The following is an 18,547-nucleotide window of genomic DNA, read 5'->3' as shown; positions in this document are numbered from 1 at the left end:
ATAAATAAATAAATAATTTTTTTTGTTTGGAATAAATAAAATTAATGTTGAGCTAAAACATTTTTAGTAACTACGACATTTTTTTAAAAAATTATTTTAAGGTTTTACTGTTATTTGTGTGTGTAAACTAAGGATTGTGCAAACAACCTAGCTATGAAGTCATGTATTGTAATAATAATATGTATGTTGTTATACAAAAATGAACTAATGTTGTCGTTAAATGTTACCATTGTTACGCAATACTTTCAAGGTGCTTATTTTTTTTTATTACATCGCTCCAATTTATTTAAGTTACGTGTATTTTTAATCTGTATTTCGAACTCTTAGATGTATAAATTTGTATGCATATGGTTTGGTTAGATCAAATTAGCTTTCATTTTTTTTGAATTTTGTTACTTAGTAATTTATGATGAAAGATATGTTTTTTATGATCTAATTTATAAGTATGTACGGGGAAATAATAAATAGAAATAATTTATTTCATTCTAATAATTTTATCAATTCGTGCATCGCACAGGTCTAATCTCGTTAGTTAATAATTGATGGCATAAATCCATTCATTCGATTGATAGCAAAAACCCACTCGCTGGAACCAATTTTGGTAATTTTTTCAAAAAAAAAAAGTGAACAATTTGTTCACATAAAGGCATTTCATGTGAAATATAAACATCCTTGGGTATCCGTCTAAGTACTTTTTTTTTGTCAAAGGTTACTGTTAAATATGGAAGAGAAAATATAGAGAGATGAGGGAAGATTGTTATGTTGTATTTCATATTCCATCTAGTACGGGATATATATAATGTACATTACCTAGGGATCCATCAATGGATAAGACCAAATACCCAACTCTAGAATATTCTAGATTGTACATGGGATAATAGTCATCCATATTTAGATATTATCATAACACTCCCCCTTGGATGACTATATATTGAATAAAACAATAACTAACATTTACTATAAAACCCATACAAAATAATACACTATAATGCGCATAAGATGCTGCCTCGTTAAAAACCTTACCAGGAAAACCCAGTGAGAAAAAAACCATGGTTAAGGAAAAAAGAGTGCAGCGCGCATTAACTCCCCCTCATGACTACATCACTTGAGATCTTTAAGACAACGCAATCCAATGCCGTAAGCTAACTATTTTAATGTTGTTGTCGGAAGAGCCTTAGTAAATAAGTCTGCTAAATTCTCACTTGAACGAATCTGCAATACATTTATATCTCCATTCTTCTGAAGATCATGAGTGAAGAAAAATTTGGGTAAGATGTGCTTTGTTCCCTCAAAAAAAAAAAAAGGTAAGATGTGCTTTGTTCTGTCGCCTTTGATGTATCCTTTCTTAAGTTGAGCAATACAAGCAGCGTTATCCTCGTATAAAGTTGTTGGTGCCTCTTTCCCAGATGATAAACCACAAACTTCTTTTATATGTTGAACTACCAACCTTAACCATACACATTCACGACGAGCCTCGTGAATTGCTAAAATCTCATAATGATTGGAAGAAGTAGCTGCAATGGTTTGTTTCATGGAACACCAAGAAATGACAGTACCACCATATGTGAACACATATCCAGTTTGTGACCGACCATTATGAGGATCAGATAAATAACCTGCATCTGCAAAGCCAATCAAATTTTCTTTGGACAACTTTGGGGAAAATAAACTCATATCCTTCGTACCTTGAAGATAACGAAGTAAATGTTTAATCCCATTCCAATGCCTTCGGGTTGGACATGAACTAAACCTTGCTAATAAATTAACTGAAAATGATATATGAGGTCGTGTATGACTTGCAAGGTACATTAGTGCTCCAATTGCACTAAGATACGGTACTTCAGGACCAAGAATTTCTTCATCATTTTCCCGAGGTCGGAATGGATCTTTCTCTACTTCAAGTGATCTTACAACCATAGGGCTGCTCAATGGATGTGCTGTATCCAAAGAAAATCTTTTAAGAACCTTTTCTATGTATGTTGATTGATGCACAAGGATTCCATTCTCCAGGTGCTCTATTTGTAACCCCAAGCAGAATTTTGTCTTTCCTAGATCTTTCATTTCGAACTCTTTCTTCAAATAATTGACAGTCACTGAAATCTCTTCAGGAGTTCCAATGATATTCAAATCATCAACATACACTGCAATTATAACAAATCCTAATCCAAATCTCTTTATAAAAATACATGGGCTAATAGGATCATTCTTATAACCTTCTTTCAACAAATACTCACTTAGACGGTTATACCACATACGCCCAGATTGTTTCAATCCATAAAGAGATTTGTTCAATTTAATACATAAATGTTCTCGAGAACTAGATTTTGCTGCTTCCGGCAGCTTGAATCCTTCTGGGAGCTTCATGTAAATGTCATTATCCAGTGGGCCATATAAATAAGCTGTGACTACATCCATCAAACGTAAGTCAAGTCCTTCTCTTATTGCCAGACTAATCAAAAATCTAAAAGTAGTTGCATCCACCACAGGAGAATATGTCTCCTCATAATCAATACCAGGTCTTTGTGAGAATCCTTGTGCAACTAAGCGTGCCTTATATCTTACAACTTCACCCTTTTCATTTCTCTTTCGCACAAAGACCCATTTAAATCCCACTGGCTTTACACCTTTAGGTGTACGGACTACAGGTCCGAATACTTCTCTTTTTCCAAGAGATTTTAGTTCTGCTTCAATTTCTTCTTTCCATTTTGGCCAATCATTTCTTTGTCTACATTCTTCAATGGATTTTGGTTCATGATCCTCATTATTATCCATAACATCTAATGCTACATTGCATGCAAAAACATCATCGACGTCGATTTGATTTCGATTCCATGTAATTCCAGACATGATATAATTTGTTTAAATTTCTTCATTATCAGGTACCTGAAATTTCTTCCATGGAGATCCTTCGGAAATTGTTTCTTCAATTTGACCATCAACCAATGCTCCTTTTCTTTTCCGAGGATTCTTATCTTTGGAACCTATTGGTCTTCCACATTTCTGACGTGGTTTAGACTCATTAGCAAATTTATTTTTCCCTTCCGGGACATCTATTTTAAATGGAGCATTTACAGCTGGAATATGTGACTTGGTCACCCTTTTTGGGTCAGCAAACGAGTCTGGCAATTGATTCACTAAACTTTGTAAATGAATTGTCTTTTGAACTTCCAGTTCACATAATTTAGTTCGAGGATCAAGATAGGATAATGATAATTCATTACATTTAATTTCCTTTTCCAGCTCTCTCTTTTCTCCCCCTAATGTTGGGAAAAGTGACTCGTTAAAATGACAATCTGCAAAACGAGCCGTAAATAAATCCCCTGTTGTAGGCTCAAGATATTTAATTATTGAAGGGGATTCAAACCCAACATATATCCCTAACCTCCTTTGAGGACCCATCTTAGTGCGTTGTGGTGGAGCTATTGGAACATAAACCGCACATCCAAAAATTCTTAGATGGGAAATATTTGGTTCCTGACCATAAACCAATTGTAATGGGGAGAACTTGTGATAACTTGTTGGCCTAATGCGAATTAGTGTTGCTACATGTAATATAGCATGTCCCCAAGCAGAAATTGGGAGATTGGATTTCATAAGCAATGGTCTAGCAATTAACCGAATATGTTTTATTAATGACTCTGCCAGACCGTTTTGTGTATGAACATGTGCTACAGGATGCTCAACATTTATCCCAATGGACATGCAATAATCATTAAAAGCTTGAGATGTAAATTCACCAGCATTGTCAAGCCGAATAGTCTTAATGGGAGTATCTGGAAAATGTGCCTGTAACTTAATCAATTGGGCAAGTAATCTCACAAACGCCAGGTTACGAGTTGATAACAAAGACACATGTGACCATCTAGTTGATGCATCAATTAAAACCATAAAATATCTAAATGGTCCACATGGGGGATGTATGGGCCCACAAATATCTCCTTGTATACGTTCTAGAAAACTAATTGATTTAAAATTAATTTTAGCTGGTGAAGGACGAATAATCAACTTGCCTTCTGAGCAAGCAGCACATGAAAAGTTATTATGAAGAATCTGCTGGCTCTTCAAAGAATGTCCACATGAATTCATAATTATTTTTCGCATCATTATTGAACCGGGATGGCCTAACCTGTCATGCCAAACAACAAAATTATCAGTAAACTTCTGGTTTACTATAGCATGAGCTTCAATAGCATTGATTTTTGTGTAGTATAAACCACTGGAGAATGTAGGTAGTTTCTCCAAAACATGTTTTGAGCCTTGAGTTATATTTGTGATTTGAAGGAATTCATTATTTTCTTCATTGATTGTCTCAATATGATAACCATTGTTGTGAATATCTTTAAAACTTAATAAATTTCTTTGAGACAATGGGGAGTATAAAGCATCAATTATTTTAATTTCAGTTCCCCAAGGCAATTTTTTAGTGGCTCTTCCGGAGCCCTCAATGATATTTGTACTACCCGATATGGTACTCACATTAATCCTTTTCATCATCAAATGAGAGAAATATTTTTTACTTTTAAGTATTGTGTGAGTAGTTGCACTATCAGCAAGACATAATTCTTCACCATTCATAGCAAATTGAACTTGAGTAATATCCATGTTCTTCATGAAATAAAATACTTGTCAAAATATTAAGCATAAAAATAAATATGATAAAATAAATAAATCAATAAAAACACTCAAATAGTTCATAAATTTATAAAGCAAAAGTCCTTATTGCAACGAAAGAAATAAAATGTAGTAAAACGCTAGAACAAGCAAACATAAGTCTAATACTTAAAACTGACACAAAACAATATAATTTTAATTATTCCCTTCTGGGGCAGTGAAGAAATCAACAACTTCTAAATGAGTTGTACTGCCAAAATCAAAATTATTCCCTTTCGGGGAAGTAAGAAAATCAGCAACATCAAATTGATTGGTATTGCCAAAATCAAAATCACCTTCACCATCTTCAAAAACAAGGTTTGCCTCAACTTTCTTTCTTTTCTTCAATGATTCTTGGTAAAGTTCAATAAGATGCTTTGGAGTTCTACAAACCCGACACCAATGACCTTTTCCTCCACAACGGTAACGTATATTGGTATCACTTTTCTCTTTATCATCCCTACGTTCCCACTTCTGGTGGGAATGTGGGTTTGTGAAATGACCTCCATGACCTCTACCATATCCACGTCCACGACCCCGGCAGCGCCATTGGCCACGACCGCGACCTCTACCTCGACCACTACTGCTGGAATGGTCTCTGTTTTTAGTTTCTTTCCCGTTATGGGTTGTCACATTCGCTTCAGGTAATGGAGTAGAGCCAGTAGGACGTGATTCATGATTTTTTATTAACAGCTCGTTATTTTGCTCAGCCACAAGAAGACAAGATATTAATTCAGAATATTTTTTAAAACCTTTTTCTCTATATTGTGTCTGCAGGACAATATTATTAGCATGGAAAGTGGAGTATGTCTTTTCAAGCATTTTTGCATTAGTAATATTTTCTCCACATAATTTCAATTGAGAAGTTATTTTAAACATAGCTGAGTTATATTCACTAACAGATTTAAAATCTTGCAATCTCAAATTCAACCATTCATAACGAGCTCTAGGGAGTATCACTGTTTTTTGGTAGTCATACCTTTCCTTTAGATTACTCCAAAGGATTTGTGGGTCTTTCACAGTTAAATATTCATTTTTGAGCCCTTCATGGAGGTGATGGCGAAGAAAAAGCATGGCTTTAGCCTTTTCTTGAGGTGTTGCCTTATTAGCCTCTTTGATTGTTTCACCAAGCCCTTTAGCATCTAGCTTAGGTGTATTTTAGCATCTAACACCCATGATAAATAATTCTTTCCGGTAATATCAAGGGCCACAAATTCAAGTTTGGCAAGATTCGACATTTTTCACTATACAAAATAATATTAAAAATAGGAAATTTTAGAAAATAACACCACAAAAAAACCCAAATTTTGATTATAACACCACAACAAAAAAAACTTTTGTAATAACACCACAAAAAACCTCGAATTTTTTATTTCACCACCTATTACTAACGCCATCCAAAAAACTGTTAATGGACCCCACATTATACACGTGGCAATAATATACTGGATTTAAAAAATGAACAAATTATAAAAAAAAAAATTAAAACCCAAAAACCCTAACCCAGCCACCACCTTCACCACCGTCGCCGATTCCCCCTAGCCCCACCACCGTCACCCTAACCCCCACTGCCGGCTTCCCCATACGACCACTCTCGACTGACGAAATCCCCCAAGCCGACCACCTGAACATAGACGCACCACACTGTACCCAACCCCAGCCTAGCCACCAAGCCCACCACTGGCGTTCACCCCCATCCTTCTTAACCAACCCCGAAAATCCTATCGTCCACCAGACGCACCAATTAACCTAGCCCGCAACTCCCCTTACCCTAGCTACCACTAAAAACAACCACTTCTAGTTGAAATCGGCCGGTTTAGGGCCGAAGTGGTCAAAATCGACCCTAAAGTAGCCGATTTCAACCGCTAGTAGCTATTTTGGTGGCTGGGAAGTGCGAATTCGACTTGGTGTTGTTGGAGCTGTGAGGTAAGGTGAAGCTACGGTGGTTTTTGGGGAGGGGGAAGAGAGGGTTTCGCTGGTTTAGGTGGGGCAGGGGTGCCGACGGCTGGTGTTAGGCTGTTGGTGGCGGGGGACGTACAGGTGCAGAGGTGCTACCGGTGGTGTAGTGGGCTGGGTTATGTTGTTTAGGGTTTTTTATTTTTTATTTTTCTTTTTTTATTATAATTTTTTTAAAACCAATAAGTTATTGACACGTGTCTGTTATGGGCTCCACTAACGGATTTCATCTACGAATCTGTTAAGTGGTGGTGAAATCAAATTTTAGGATTTTTATGTGGTGTTATAATGAAAAAAAAATTGTTGTGGTGTTATAATCAAAATTTGGGTTTTTTTGTGGTGTTATTTTCTAAAATTTCCTTAAAAATAAGTATATATAAATAGTATCCAAAATATGTACTTAACGTTATAATCATGCATAAATAAACCTGATACAAATCATGCATAAATAAGAACGAAATAGAAGATGATAACGTTAGCATGGAGAAAAATAAGAATGGAACCTTAAGTTATATTATATATCATGCTCTGTATTCGTTATATATGTTGATATTCCAATAAATAAGCATGCAAAAGTAGATAAATGTTAAAATATAATTGTTATGGGCTGCGATCATACTTACATGATAATAATAATATGGGATTCTAGATAAATGTTTGGTAATCCTACTCAGTTGACTAGCAATGGTGCTAATAACGTGTTAAATATGGAAGAGAAAATATAGAGAGATTAGGGAAGATTGTTACGTTGTATTTCATATTCCATCTAGTACGGGATATATATAGTGTACATTACCTAGGGATCCATCAATGGATAAGACCAAATACCCAACTCTAGAATATTCTAGATTGTACATGGGATAATAGTCATCCGTATTTAGATATTATCATAACAGATACAAACTTCTTCTTCTTCTTCTTTTTTTAAGCGGAGGGAAACTTGAATTTTACTTATTTAATCCTATCTTATCTTATGGCCTGTTCACATTTACCTAATTTCAGTTCAGTTCAGCTCAGCTCCAATCAGTTCAGTTCAGTTCAGCTCTAATCAGTTCAGTTCATTTCAGCTCAGCTTCAATCAGTTCAATTCAGTCAGCTCCAATCAGTTCAGTTCGACTCCTAATTTCCCTCTCATAAAATATTCATTTTAGCTCAGTTTACTTTAGTTTAGTTCAGTTTAACTCCAATCTGTTTAGTTCAGTTCGGTTCATTAAATGTGAACATGCCTTTATTATAACTTATTTTCTTGAACTATTTAGAGCTTACCAACCCTAATAAAAACTTGTGTGAAACAATTTTTCCTAAAATAAGTGAACATAAGATGAAAAGAACAAGGGACTTAATTGATTACTGAGATTCATTAAATACTTCTCATAACTAGTATAGCACCAGTGCGATACACGGCTTACAAATCTTGATAGTCATATTCATTTCATAAACTTTTAAAATAAAATGATTTATTGAGTAATTATGAATTTACTTATAAATATGTCTTAATCATATATTTTTAACCCTCAAAATAATGATATACGAAGTACTTCTTGAAAACAACCTTTTTTTATTCTTAAATTGTATGGAAAGATTTAAAAAATAATTCAACTCAATGAACTAATAATCCATACCCACATTAAGTCATATTTTTGCACTCATTTCTACTTGCGTCACTGGCCAACTCATTTTTAAATGGGAGATTTTTCCTTTGTGGTTGGTAACATTGTGTGGCGGGTTACTCGAGTTACTCGGTTAGGGGTTATATTACTTGAGTTACTTGCTTACTTCTGACCGAGTAACACCTTAAATAATCCCTAACCGAGTAACTCGTAACCCCTGACCGAACCCTCGAGTTAATCCCTAACCAAGTAACTCGAGTAATCCCTGATTGAGTAACCCCTGACCGAATAACCCCTCGAGTAGCCCATGACCGAGTAACCCCTATCTGAACCCCTGAAGTAACCCATAACTGAGTAACCCCTAACAAAACCCCTTAAGCAACCCCTAAATTAAATCCTGACAGATTAGCTCAAGTATTTCATGACCGAGTAACCCCTTGAGTCACCCCTGATCGAGTAACCATGGCCCTCGAGTAGAACCTGATCGAGTACCCCTCAATTAACCAATGACCAAACCCCTCAAATAAACCCTAACCGAATAACTCATGACTGAGTAATCCCTCGATTAACTCTCGACCGAGTAACCTCTTAAGTAACCCATGACCGAGTATTAACTAACCCCTGATCGAACCCCTCAAGTAATCCTTGACCATGGATAAAAAAAAAAGTAACCCTTGACCAAGTAGCTCGAGTATTAATGTTTCCCTTTCATTGGAAAATGAATGAGATCGAGTACTCTTTCTTTATTTATGTGATCTAGGACTTATCTAGTGATCATGTAGATGGTGATCAATGTGTATTTTCCTTTTCTTGTGAATGAGAGATTACTCATTCTTTTATTTAATGTTTGTACTTTTTTGTGATTGTGATTTTTTTTACCTTGCAATGGTTGTGGCTGTTAGTGTAGTTCATCCCAAGTTCCACATGGAAGAAATAAGAAAGAGATGACTTCCTTATAAGTAAGTGCATACTCCAACAAAATAGTATGAGGCTTTTTGGAAAGATGTCCAAAAACAAATTTATGCAGCTAGGTCTAAAGCGGACAATATCATACTAATGTGGAGTGGAGTGTGTATACAACCCGTAAAGGTGGGTGACCTGGGCTCAACAGTGACTTGTGAACAATCCTTGTGTTGTGCTGACAAATGAGTCAGTAATTTGGAATTCCATATTTAATATTTTTGTTGAATGTCTCAAATTTTGCTACTGAGGTGGACATAAGGAGGTATTGTTGCCTAAATATGAATATGAACATGACTTCCTTGATTATGACTTATGAGAGCTAGCTGAAAGGATTGTTTTAAATACATTTCATGTATGGTATGACTAAAGAGAAAATACGAAGTACAAATTTATCTCCAATAAACAACATATGAGTCCCACTATTGTTTATTTATTAACAAAAATGACATACTAATTGGACAAAATTATCGATTTATTTACCATTTATAAACTAAGGCTTCCTCATGATTAAAACAACTTGGTACAATTCTCTTTATTTCGTCAATTTTATCATTTTGCAAGGCATTTGCTCCACAGATCTTTAGTATAGAAATGCTCTCCCGTCAGTTATTTCTTTAATTGAAATGGTACAAACCAATAAATCTAATAATCTCCCTATCTCGTGGATAAATTCTATCCCTTTATATGTTGGGCCACGAGTCATTGATTTGGTACTTTGTTTAATGTAAGAGATCCCTCCACCTCCTCATTCTTTATCAAACATTATAATGCCAATTTCTACCAAATTAATATTAATGGTTTGGTTCTCATACTTCTCAATACGATAGCAGCATAAATCATCATCAAAGGTAGCAATGGACTACTAGTTAAAGCACACATCTTCAATCTTAGCATTACAAGAGATTTTCATGGCATAGGCCACAATAAATGCATTTTTCTAGCACAAGATAAAGACCATCGCAATTAAGGTGATAATCTCTTAGTTATCAACTCAATTAAACGCACCTCATTAGTTTTATGGAAAATTGATCACATGACATTTGCACCCTTCCTAATAAGTTCAAAACTAAAGGTTTGTTCTGATTGACTAAACTGAACTTATTAGAACTGAACTGAATATTTTATGAGAAAAGAAAATTAAGAACTGAATTGAACTTATTGGAGTTGAATTGAACTGAACTGAAAGTAAGCTGAATAGAACAGACCCTTAGAATTCTCAATATAGTAGCAACATAAATCATACGCTCTTCCAATGCCATCAAAATTCCACATGTTAAGGATTTTTCACTACACCATGTTATGTTTAAAATGTTTCCTTTGAGTACTAAATTAGGAAGGGGATGACGTATAATCCAAAAACTAATGTCCGGATTTCTAGGAATTTCCACTATACCGCTTTAGTTGTGTTTAAATCGTTTCCTTTGAGTACACAATTAGGAAGAATAATATGTATCCTTTATGATCGATCACCCTTTTTTAATTTGCTACTAAGCATTGTTGTCTACGAGTAACACATTGCAACCTACATTAACTTAAAAAAAAAATTGTGCATTTTATCGAGTATGAGATAATTGGCCAAGCTTCAAAATTCGTAGCAAACCGCTTGGAGACTTCCCACTTATGCACCAAATCTAAGGGGCTTAAAAGATGTTAATCGTCCCCTCAGATATGTCAACAATATAATGGCAAAACCAGATCACACCGCCATTTTTAGCTGAGCCAACAAATTACGTAGTAAGAGTATACTGCACTTCATGGTCTGAACCTGCAGCCTGATATAAAACCTTCCATAAATATGTGCAAAAATAAGCTAGTAATAGCATAGAAGCTGCCAAAGATATTTTACAAATAAACTGAATAAGTGCTATTATACTCCATAGGAAAAAATACTAACTCGAGAGGCAGAACGAGCATTGCAAATCGGAAGCAACAAAGCGAAAGTAATGGTCATGGTCATTCACCAGAGAAGACTTATGTAGATAGTAGACACAATGCACCATGCTTACCAGTTACCACGTCCACCTGCACGTGCTCGTATGCAATGCTTCCAATTTTACAGTGATTAGTCGGATTACATTGGCTACATACTCTGCACATTCTAAAGAAATGACTTCACACAAATCTACAATTAAAGCGCAATTGACAACAGATCTGAAATTGGTGAAGAGATGAAAAGCAATAGCCCAAAAAAATTTTAAATCTCCTGATAATTTGTACAGTTTGGTTGCAACAACGATGCCTTTCATGGCTTCATATAAAAAAATTCACAGTGATGCTAGAACACCTCATCTAAAACTACATACTCCACATTACTTCTAAACTAAATGCCAAAATATGTGGATGGCATACAAGATCACAGAAACACCACATTTAAAAAGGGTGTCACAAGCTCAGTTAAAGCCCCATCATCGCTCCATCCATGGATAGAATGACTAATTCACCAGAACCAGATATATACTATCGACCTACTATTATATAATGAGCTAGTTACAAAATGAACTAGAAATGAACCCAGAATTAAGACAAGCCCAATTAAGATCAGTAGCCTCCAAAACTTCCCCTCCTATTGTTACTTCCATTCCAGTGACAAGATGATTGGCCATCCCCCTGTAACTTTGGGCCCTTGTTGTTGGCGACATAGTAATCAGGACCTTCTCTTTTACGGCAACCTGCATTTAACTGTCCTTGGCCTCGATGGATATTAATGGAATCTTTCGGCCCCCAATTATACTTGTCGCTGGGTTTCTGCCCCCACTGGTTGCTCCTACCATTTTGCATTCTATTACCCCGATAAGAGCTGTATTCTTGAGGTTTATTTCTATTTCTATCACTCCAATAGCTGGAATAGGGTACCTTTCCTGTCTCTTGATTCCAGCTCCTCGAACTTGCTCCCTGATCTTGCCATCCAGAGCTTTCTTTTCTCCATGAATTACCATTGGCACCCCAATTGTTAGACACATCAGGATGTTTATTTGGTTGGAAACCCGAGGGTTTATTCCATTCACCTCCCCAAGTATTATCTTTAACAGCTTCATTCCCCCGAGTGCAATGGCTTTCCCAAGGATCATTATCAGTATTCAACTTGCTTGTCTGACTAACAGAGCTATCCCACTGATTCCGACCAGTAGGTTTATCCTTGACAGCTCCATTATCATGTATTTGACGGCTCACCGAAGGATCATCATCTTTATTCGCAGTGCTAGCAACATTACCAGAATTATCCCACTGGCCCCAGCCTGATCCTTTATTTTTCTCTGTGCAACTCTGTACATAAGCATGTTCACAATGATCATTGGCATCAACAGGCCATCCACTATGTTCTTTTGACCTAGTAGCAGAAGGTAAGTAATATTTATCATCTGGATTGAAGTATGCTTTATCTGCCTCCCTAATTAAATCTGGTTCTATATAGGGGTTCCAATCTATTTCATCAATGTACATATCTGGATTAGGGAGTTCAGTTTCACATGAAAGGCCATTCATCTCTTCCCAAAAGCGTTTTTTGGCAGTATTAAAAGCCTCCTCACCAGCAGAATCATCCCAGCTAAGCACATTACTATTACTAAGGAGATTCATAAAGTTTTTCGTACTCAATACTTTCTTCCATGGCATCCGTCCCACCATATAGCAAAACTTTTTTTCCCACATCGGCACATTATCCTGCCAAACCTCTGACATATAGAAAGGTTAAGCGACATATACATGCAATATCCAAGATAATTTGAATAAATTCAACGAATTTAATAAAAGTAATAACTTCATCCACCCTCTCACTCCCCCCCCCCCAACATTTGCCTTGTTTTTCTATTCAGATGGAAGATTCCAGATGGGACAAATATAAACCGGAATGAGTAAGTAATATCTACACAGAAACAACAATGGAAACATGCACAACCTAATGGGAAATATCTTATCTGACTCCCCCCCAACATTTGCCTTGTTTTTCTATTCAGATGGAAGATTCCAGATGAGACAAATATACACCGGAATGAGTAAGTAAAATCTACACAGAAACAACAATGGAAACATGCACATACATGCATAAGGTAACCTAATGGGAAATATCTTGTCTCACTGTCCTAAATCCCTCCTTAAGTTCGTAAAGTCTTTGACACAATCACTCTTGATCACTGAAAAAAAATTACAATCAAAATCACTGTGACTGTTGTGATGTCAAGGAAAAAAGCATCTTGCAGGTGTTATCATGCAGTTTACGGCCACCACAGCATGAATTGAAAGAACAAAGGGTTCACATTCACATTGTACTTCAAGAGTTCCGGAATATTCTTTATAATTTTAGCCTAAATAAATTGTAGTTTTAAAAAAATTATCTTGATATATTGTGTAGAGATAAAGGGTGTTCGACATCTACAGTGATTTAGATATGGGTTAATCTTAGTACAAGAATTAAAATGTGTCATTGCAGAGCAATTTTAAAACCGAATTATAAGGAATAATTTGGTAAAACAACAGTCCATAACTCATGTCACAAATAATAAATTACACATAACTGAACAGCCAATACATAACAAAACAACCTTAACTTATTCTCATTTTAAGGTCTCAACAGACATAAGCAATGTTAATATAAGTTCAAGACCGGCACCCATATAAGCAGCAACTGAGGTTAAGGAAACACACAATTTAGATAAAAGCAAGTCAAAATATGGAAGTATAACACCCTTGGTTTTTTTTTTTTTTTCTTTCTTTTTTTTTTTTTTTTTTTTTTTGAGTGATTAATTTTCTAGTCCAGTACATTAGCCTTTAAAAATATTAGCAAGTCAAAGATCAGGAAACAGAAAATACACTGACAGGATGATCTCATCCGATATGCTTTCAAAGAAATTAATACCTTAATTCAGATTAATGCTATATATAAAATAATTAATATGATGTTCATTTAGAGGCGTACTTAATAAATTGATTACACATTAAAAATCAAGGCCAAAATATATCCGGAAACCTGATCACAACATCAGTATAGAAGTATACAACTAATCAACATGATGAACAAGCACTATGATAAATGAACTAACTAAACAAAGGCAAAAATCTAAATTGAACAAGATGTACCATTTAGGTATTTATCATCTGCTAAATCGGTTAATATCTAAAGGCTGATCTGAATTTTGGCACTATCATATGTGGGAATATCAACTCCAAGATTTCTCTAACGTTGTTGGACCATAAAACTAATTAATCTTTTTCCCCATTCTACCAATATAAAAAAATTATAATATTGTATACATTGGATCCACAAATTTATAGTTTTCGAAAATCTTGTCTATACTCAACATCCGGATGAAATTTCATCCCCCCGGCTTTAACTCTCATTACTCCCTTTTTTTTCTATCACAAGAACGCAACTCCTTGAATTCTTCACAAGAACACAACTGCTCAACAACTAGAGTTTTGAATGTGAACAGAAAGTGATAGAAAACATACCGACCGGTTATCTATTAGGACAAGTTTAGCAAGTTAAACGAATGCCATCATTCAACCAACAAAAAAACATAGAAAACCGATGTCCAAGACAAAGTAAAATATGAGCAAACACAATCTTTCCATTTCTACACGTTCTCATAGAGCCAATTTCAAAATCACCAATAACAAATCAACCTACTTAAACACTATAGGACGCTGATTTAAGGGTTTATCACAACACTACACAAGTACACAAATCAATCCTGCCAATTCCAAGAAAATGTTGAAGCTATAATTGCCCAATGATAATCGCCCTACATTTATATATTTTTTTCAACCAATCTCAAATAAATTACACAATGTTGGCAAATTCCTAAAATTCACATCCAATCACAGCTCATTTGAATCAATTTAAAAAATAACAATCATCCAATCCAATAGCATTCTACTTCATACCCCTACTAATATGATGTCCCATTACATCCTTTACCCGTAATCGTCACACTCCATCCATCTCAAATTATTTACCCCATTTTCCTCTTTCCAAATGTCCCAAATTATTTCCTTCATTATATTTCCCCCATAAAACCAATTATTAGCATAAAGATAGAAAATTTCAAATCAAATTCAAAAATTCAAAAAACCCAATAAACCCAGTTCAAAATTGGTCGTAAATCTCAAGAAAATTCAAGAAATCTTTCGAAAAAAATCAAAAAAAAAAGGAAGGAGAGAAAGATACCAGTTTCAGGGTCAGGGCAAGGTTCATCTCTGGGAGGAGACCATTGATAATCTTGATAATAACGGCGCCTTGGTCGAGCATAATAGCGTCGATCCCATTTACCCATTTCACCAAATAATTTCTAAAATCATGAAATCAAACAAAAACCCCTCTTTCAATTTAGGTTTTAAGAATTAAATTTAGGTTTTTAGCGTTTAATTATGAAAAGGAGAGAGAAAAGAAGAAGAAGAATGACGTGTTTGAATATACTGAAGAAGCAATAGCAATTTCTGTTTTTTTTTAAGGGAAAGTACTAAAAAAAAAAAAAAAAAAAGAAAAAGATTTGGTTTGAGTTGGAAGTTGAGTATATGCAACTTTTGCTGTTTAGTTCACTGACCCAGAAAAGGGTTTAAAATCGAATCCTTTTTCATTCTTCTTCTTGTTCTATGCTTCCGACAAGGATGGGCTCTTTGGTATTAGCTCGAATTACTAGATTGGTGCTCTTTCCGTTTTGGTTTTTGCAAGTACCTCGCTTTTTAAAATTGGGTTTAAGGGGTGAAAGTTATTTAGGTCTTCGTTAAATGGTTTTTGTAACTTTTATTATTTTTGTCCGCTAAGTATTATGTGCAATTAAAATTTTTTCTTTTTTTTTTGAAGTAAAAAAATACTAGTTAAATGTCAATTTTACCCTCATTAAAAAAAATTAAAACACAATTACTATAATCAGATTTAATTAATTACTAATTTCTCTCCCAATCTAATTCATCAACTCTTCATCTTCAACTCAAGAAACCCAAACCATCTACATTCACCTACATCATCATTCACCTACATCATCATTCCCCCATATTTTCTCTCTGCTCTTTCAATATCATTATCTCTCTTCATCTTTTTTAGATCTTCTTTCTCTCTCTATGGGGGGTTTCGTGAGAATGGTGGGTTGGATTTTCTGGGTTTTGTTTTTCGTGGGGTGGGATTTTATGGGTTTTGATTGTCGTGGGCTGGATTTTATGGGTTTTAGTTGTCGTGGGTGGGATTTGATTTTCGTGGGTGGGTTTTGATTTTCGTGGTGGTTTTGTGGGGGTTGGTAGTGGTGGTGGTTACATGAGGCTTGGTAGTGGTGGTGGTTTCGTGGGGTTGGTAGTGGAGTTGGTTTCGTGGGTTGGTAGTGTTGGTGGTGAAGTCGGCGTTGAAGGCGGCGGTGGTGTTGGTGAAGGCGGTTGTGGTGTTGGTGAAGGCGGTGTTAGACTGTTGACTGGTCTTGGTGGTGGCAGTGAGTGGTTGATTAATTATCCAAACATTCTCTTTCCACCTTAACTACATACCCCTAGAATACATTAATCACATTATCAAATTTTGCATCGTAAACCGTAAAGTCCTCCAAAGTTGCAGAAAACATTTCACGAAGATAGTATATCTAACCTGAATTGCATTACTATTTCGGAAGATTTTAGGTAAAATTGGTTCATAAAGTGATATGAATTTGTACTTAGCAATGAAATCAAGGTGGTGTGCGGCTGGGATTTGACCTGGGGAGGCATTTCGGCTCCCCCTACTTCTAAGGCGACAAACTCGAACAAGCCTCCACTGAGTATCAAGTTATAAAGCAAGCCTGGGAAGACGCCAAACAAAACTAACAACAATGTACGACCAACTTATATTTTATGGAGTAATGAGAATGTCATATCTCCCAACGAAACCTAAAAATAAGTGACTCTCGTAGAAAACTAACTCCCTTCAATAGTAAATGATAACCAAACCAACCAACTAGCAGGTTGATCTCAGGGATCTTATAGGTCGATATACTGGAGATTGAATACCATGGACGGCCTTACCAGCATTAAAGGTGTGCCGATTGTTGAAATTTCTAAATCTATATCTTTTTTCTCTGGAAAAATCAATAATGTAGCTTAACACGATCACAACAACATCCAAAAGTGAAGAAAACAAGGCCTTGGCCTAACTGGTCATTATCTAGGTATAAATGGTTTATAAACAAGTCGTAAGGATTAAAAAAAAAAAAGAAAAAAAAAAACAAACAAAAAAAACAAACAAAAAAGGCTTATCTAGTGACCTTTTTTATAAATAAAAAATTGTTACAAATAATAATGTATGCCCATTATAGCTTGTAACTATCTTTTTATTATGACTATCTTAAGTGTCTTTGTAACTTCATTTGTAACCTCCATATGCCTTTAGTTCACATTGTAACTCTTCACAAATGGACTCTTCATTGTCCATTTAGGTTACATTGTTTACATGATGCATATATATATATGGTTCATGAAATGGATGAATATAGACAACACAATTACCTATCTACTGTAGGAGATTATAGGTACTACGCAGCGGAAATAAACATGAATCATATTCATACAGTACCTAATCCCAAGATCTAATGCATAACTCATAAAGAACATATAATCGTACATTTGAAGCGTGATTACACGTGCGATCGAGCAAGAACAATTGAAGATAAAGAACCCCAAGCGTGATTCCTCTACTTGGTCCACGGGCACAGATTAAGACCTCCACTAATGCTAGTTAGTTGCAATTGAACCCTTCAATTGACCTTCTACGGAGAAGAGCGAGCAACGAACCACCATGAACCACCACGAACCACCATATGTGCCACCAAGGGTGGCCGGGCGTACAAATGAGGGGAGGAGAGAGATAGTCGTGAGATAGTGTAATACCCCGTATTTTAAACCCGTTTACTAATTTGAATTCGAGATATTTCAAATATTACGTTATTGTACAAAATAGTTTATTATATACAAATGACAATTTTATAATTACGTTTTATAATAAGTTTAATTATACTAATCAAGTTAAAGTTATCGTGCCCGAAAACCGGATTTTCTACCTTAAGCTCTTTGTTCCCGAGCCAAATATTTTGTTCCTGAGTCATACTACAAAGTTCCAAAAGTATTTAATATCCTATTTGCTAAAATCAACTCTTAACTTCCACACAAATTGCTCCACGTAGCTCCCTCATACACCATTCATCTTTATTTTCGTCCCAAACTTGAACAGTCTCGGAAAACACCTCTGATCAAGATCCATCCGTGGTCCGATTTTGTTGAAATTTTGACAGCTTGTTTGGAACATCCCAATCTTCAATTTCAACGGTGTGATTGTTGTTTGATACTATAGATCAAAAGTTATGGCTGCTGAACAGAAACTCGTTTTCTTGCTTTTAGAACCTCTTCATGTCGGCAAAAAT

General features: G+C 35.4%; 2 protein-coding genes across 2 annotated transcripts; both read right to left on the bottom strand.

Moving 5' to 3' along the window:
- Positions 1 to 4,806: 4,806 nt before the first annotated feature.
- On the bottom strand, positions 4,807 to 5,724 carry LOC110716911. The gene has a single exon (XM_021895565.1). It carries the CDS (start codon positions 5,722 to 5,724, stop codon positions 4,807 to 4,809), a length of 918 nt encoding a protein of 305 aa, XP_021751257.1.
- A 5,616-nt stretch (positions 5,725 to 11,340) lies between these two features.
- LOC110716598 (bifunctional endo-1,4-beta-xylanase XylA-like) lies at positions 11,341 to 16,407 on the bottom strand. Its single transcript, XM_021895233.1, has 2 exons — positions 15,343 to 16,407; positions 11,341 to 12,850 (listed from the first exon to the last, which is right to left on the bottom strand). Exons 1-2 carry the CDS (start codon positions 15,446 to 15,448, stop codon positions 11,718 to 11,720), a joined length of 1,239 nt encoding a protein of 412 aa, XP_021750925.1. The 5' UTR covers positions 15,449 to 16,407; the 3' UTR covers positions 11,341 to 11,717.
- Positions 16,408 to 18,547: the final 2,140 nt, after the last annotated feature.

Source organism: Chenopodium quinoa, unplaced genomic scaffold, assembly GCF_001683475.1.
Source record: "Chenopodium quinoa cultivar QQ74 unplaced genomic scaffold, ASM168347v1, whole genome shotgun sequence".
Taxonomy (NCBI): Eukaryota; Viridiplantae; Streptophyta; class Magnoliopsida; order Caryophyllales; family Amaranthaceae; genus Chenopodium; species Chenopodium quinoa.
Note: the sequence above shows the minus strand (reverse complement) of the source record. Positions and strands in the feature narration are given on the sequence as shown.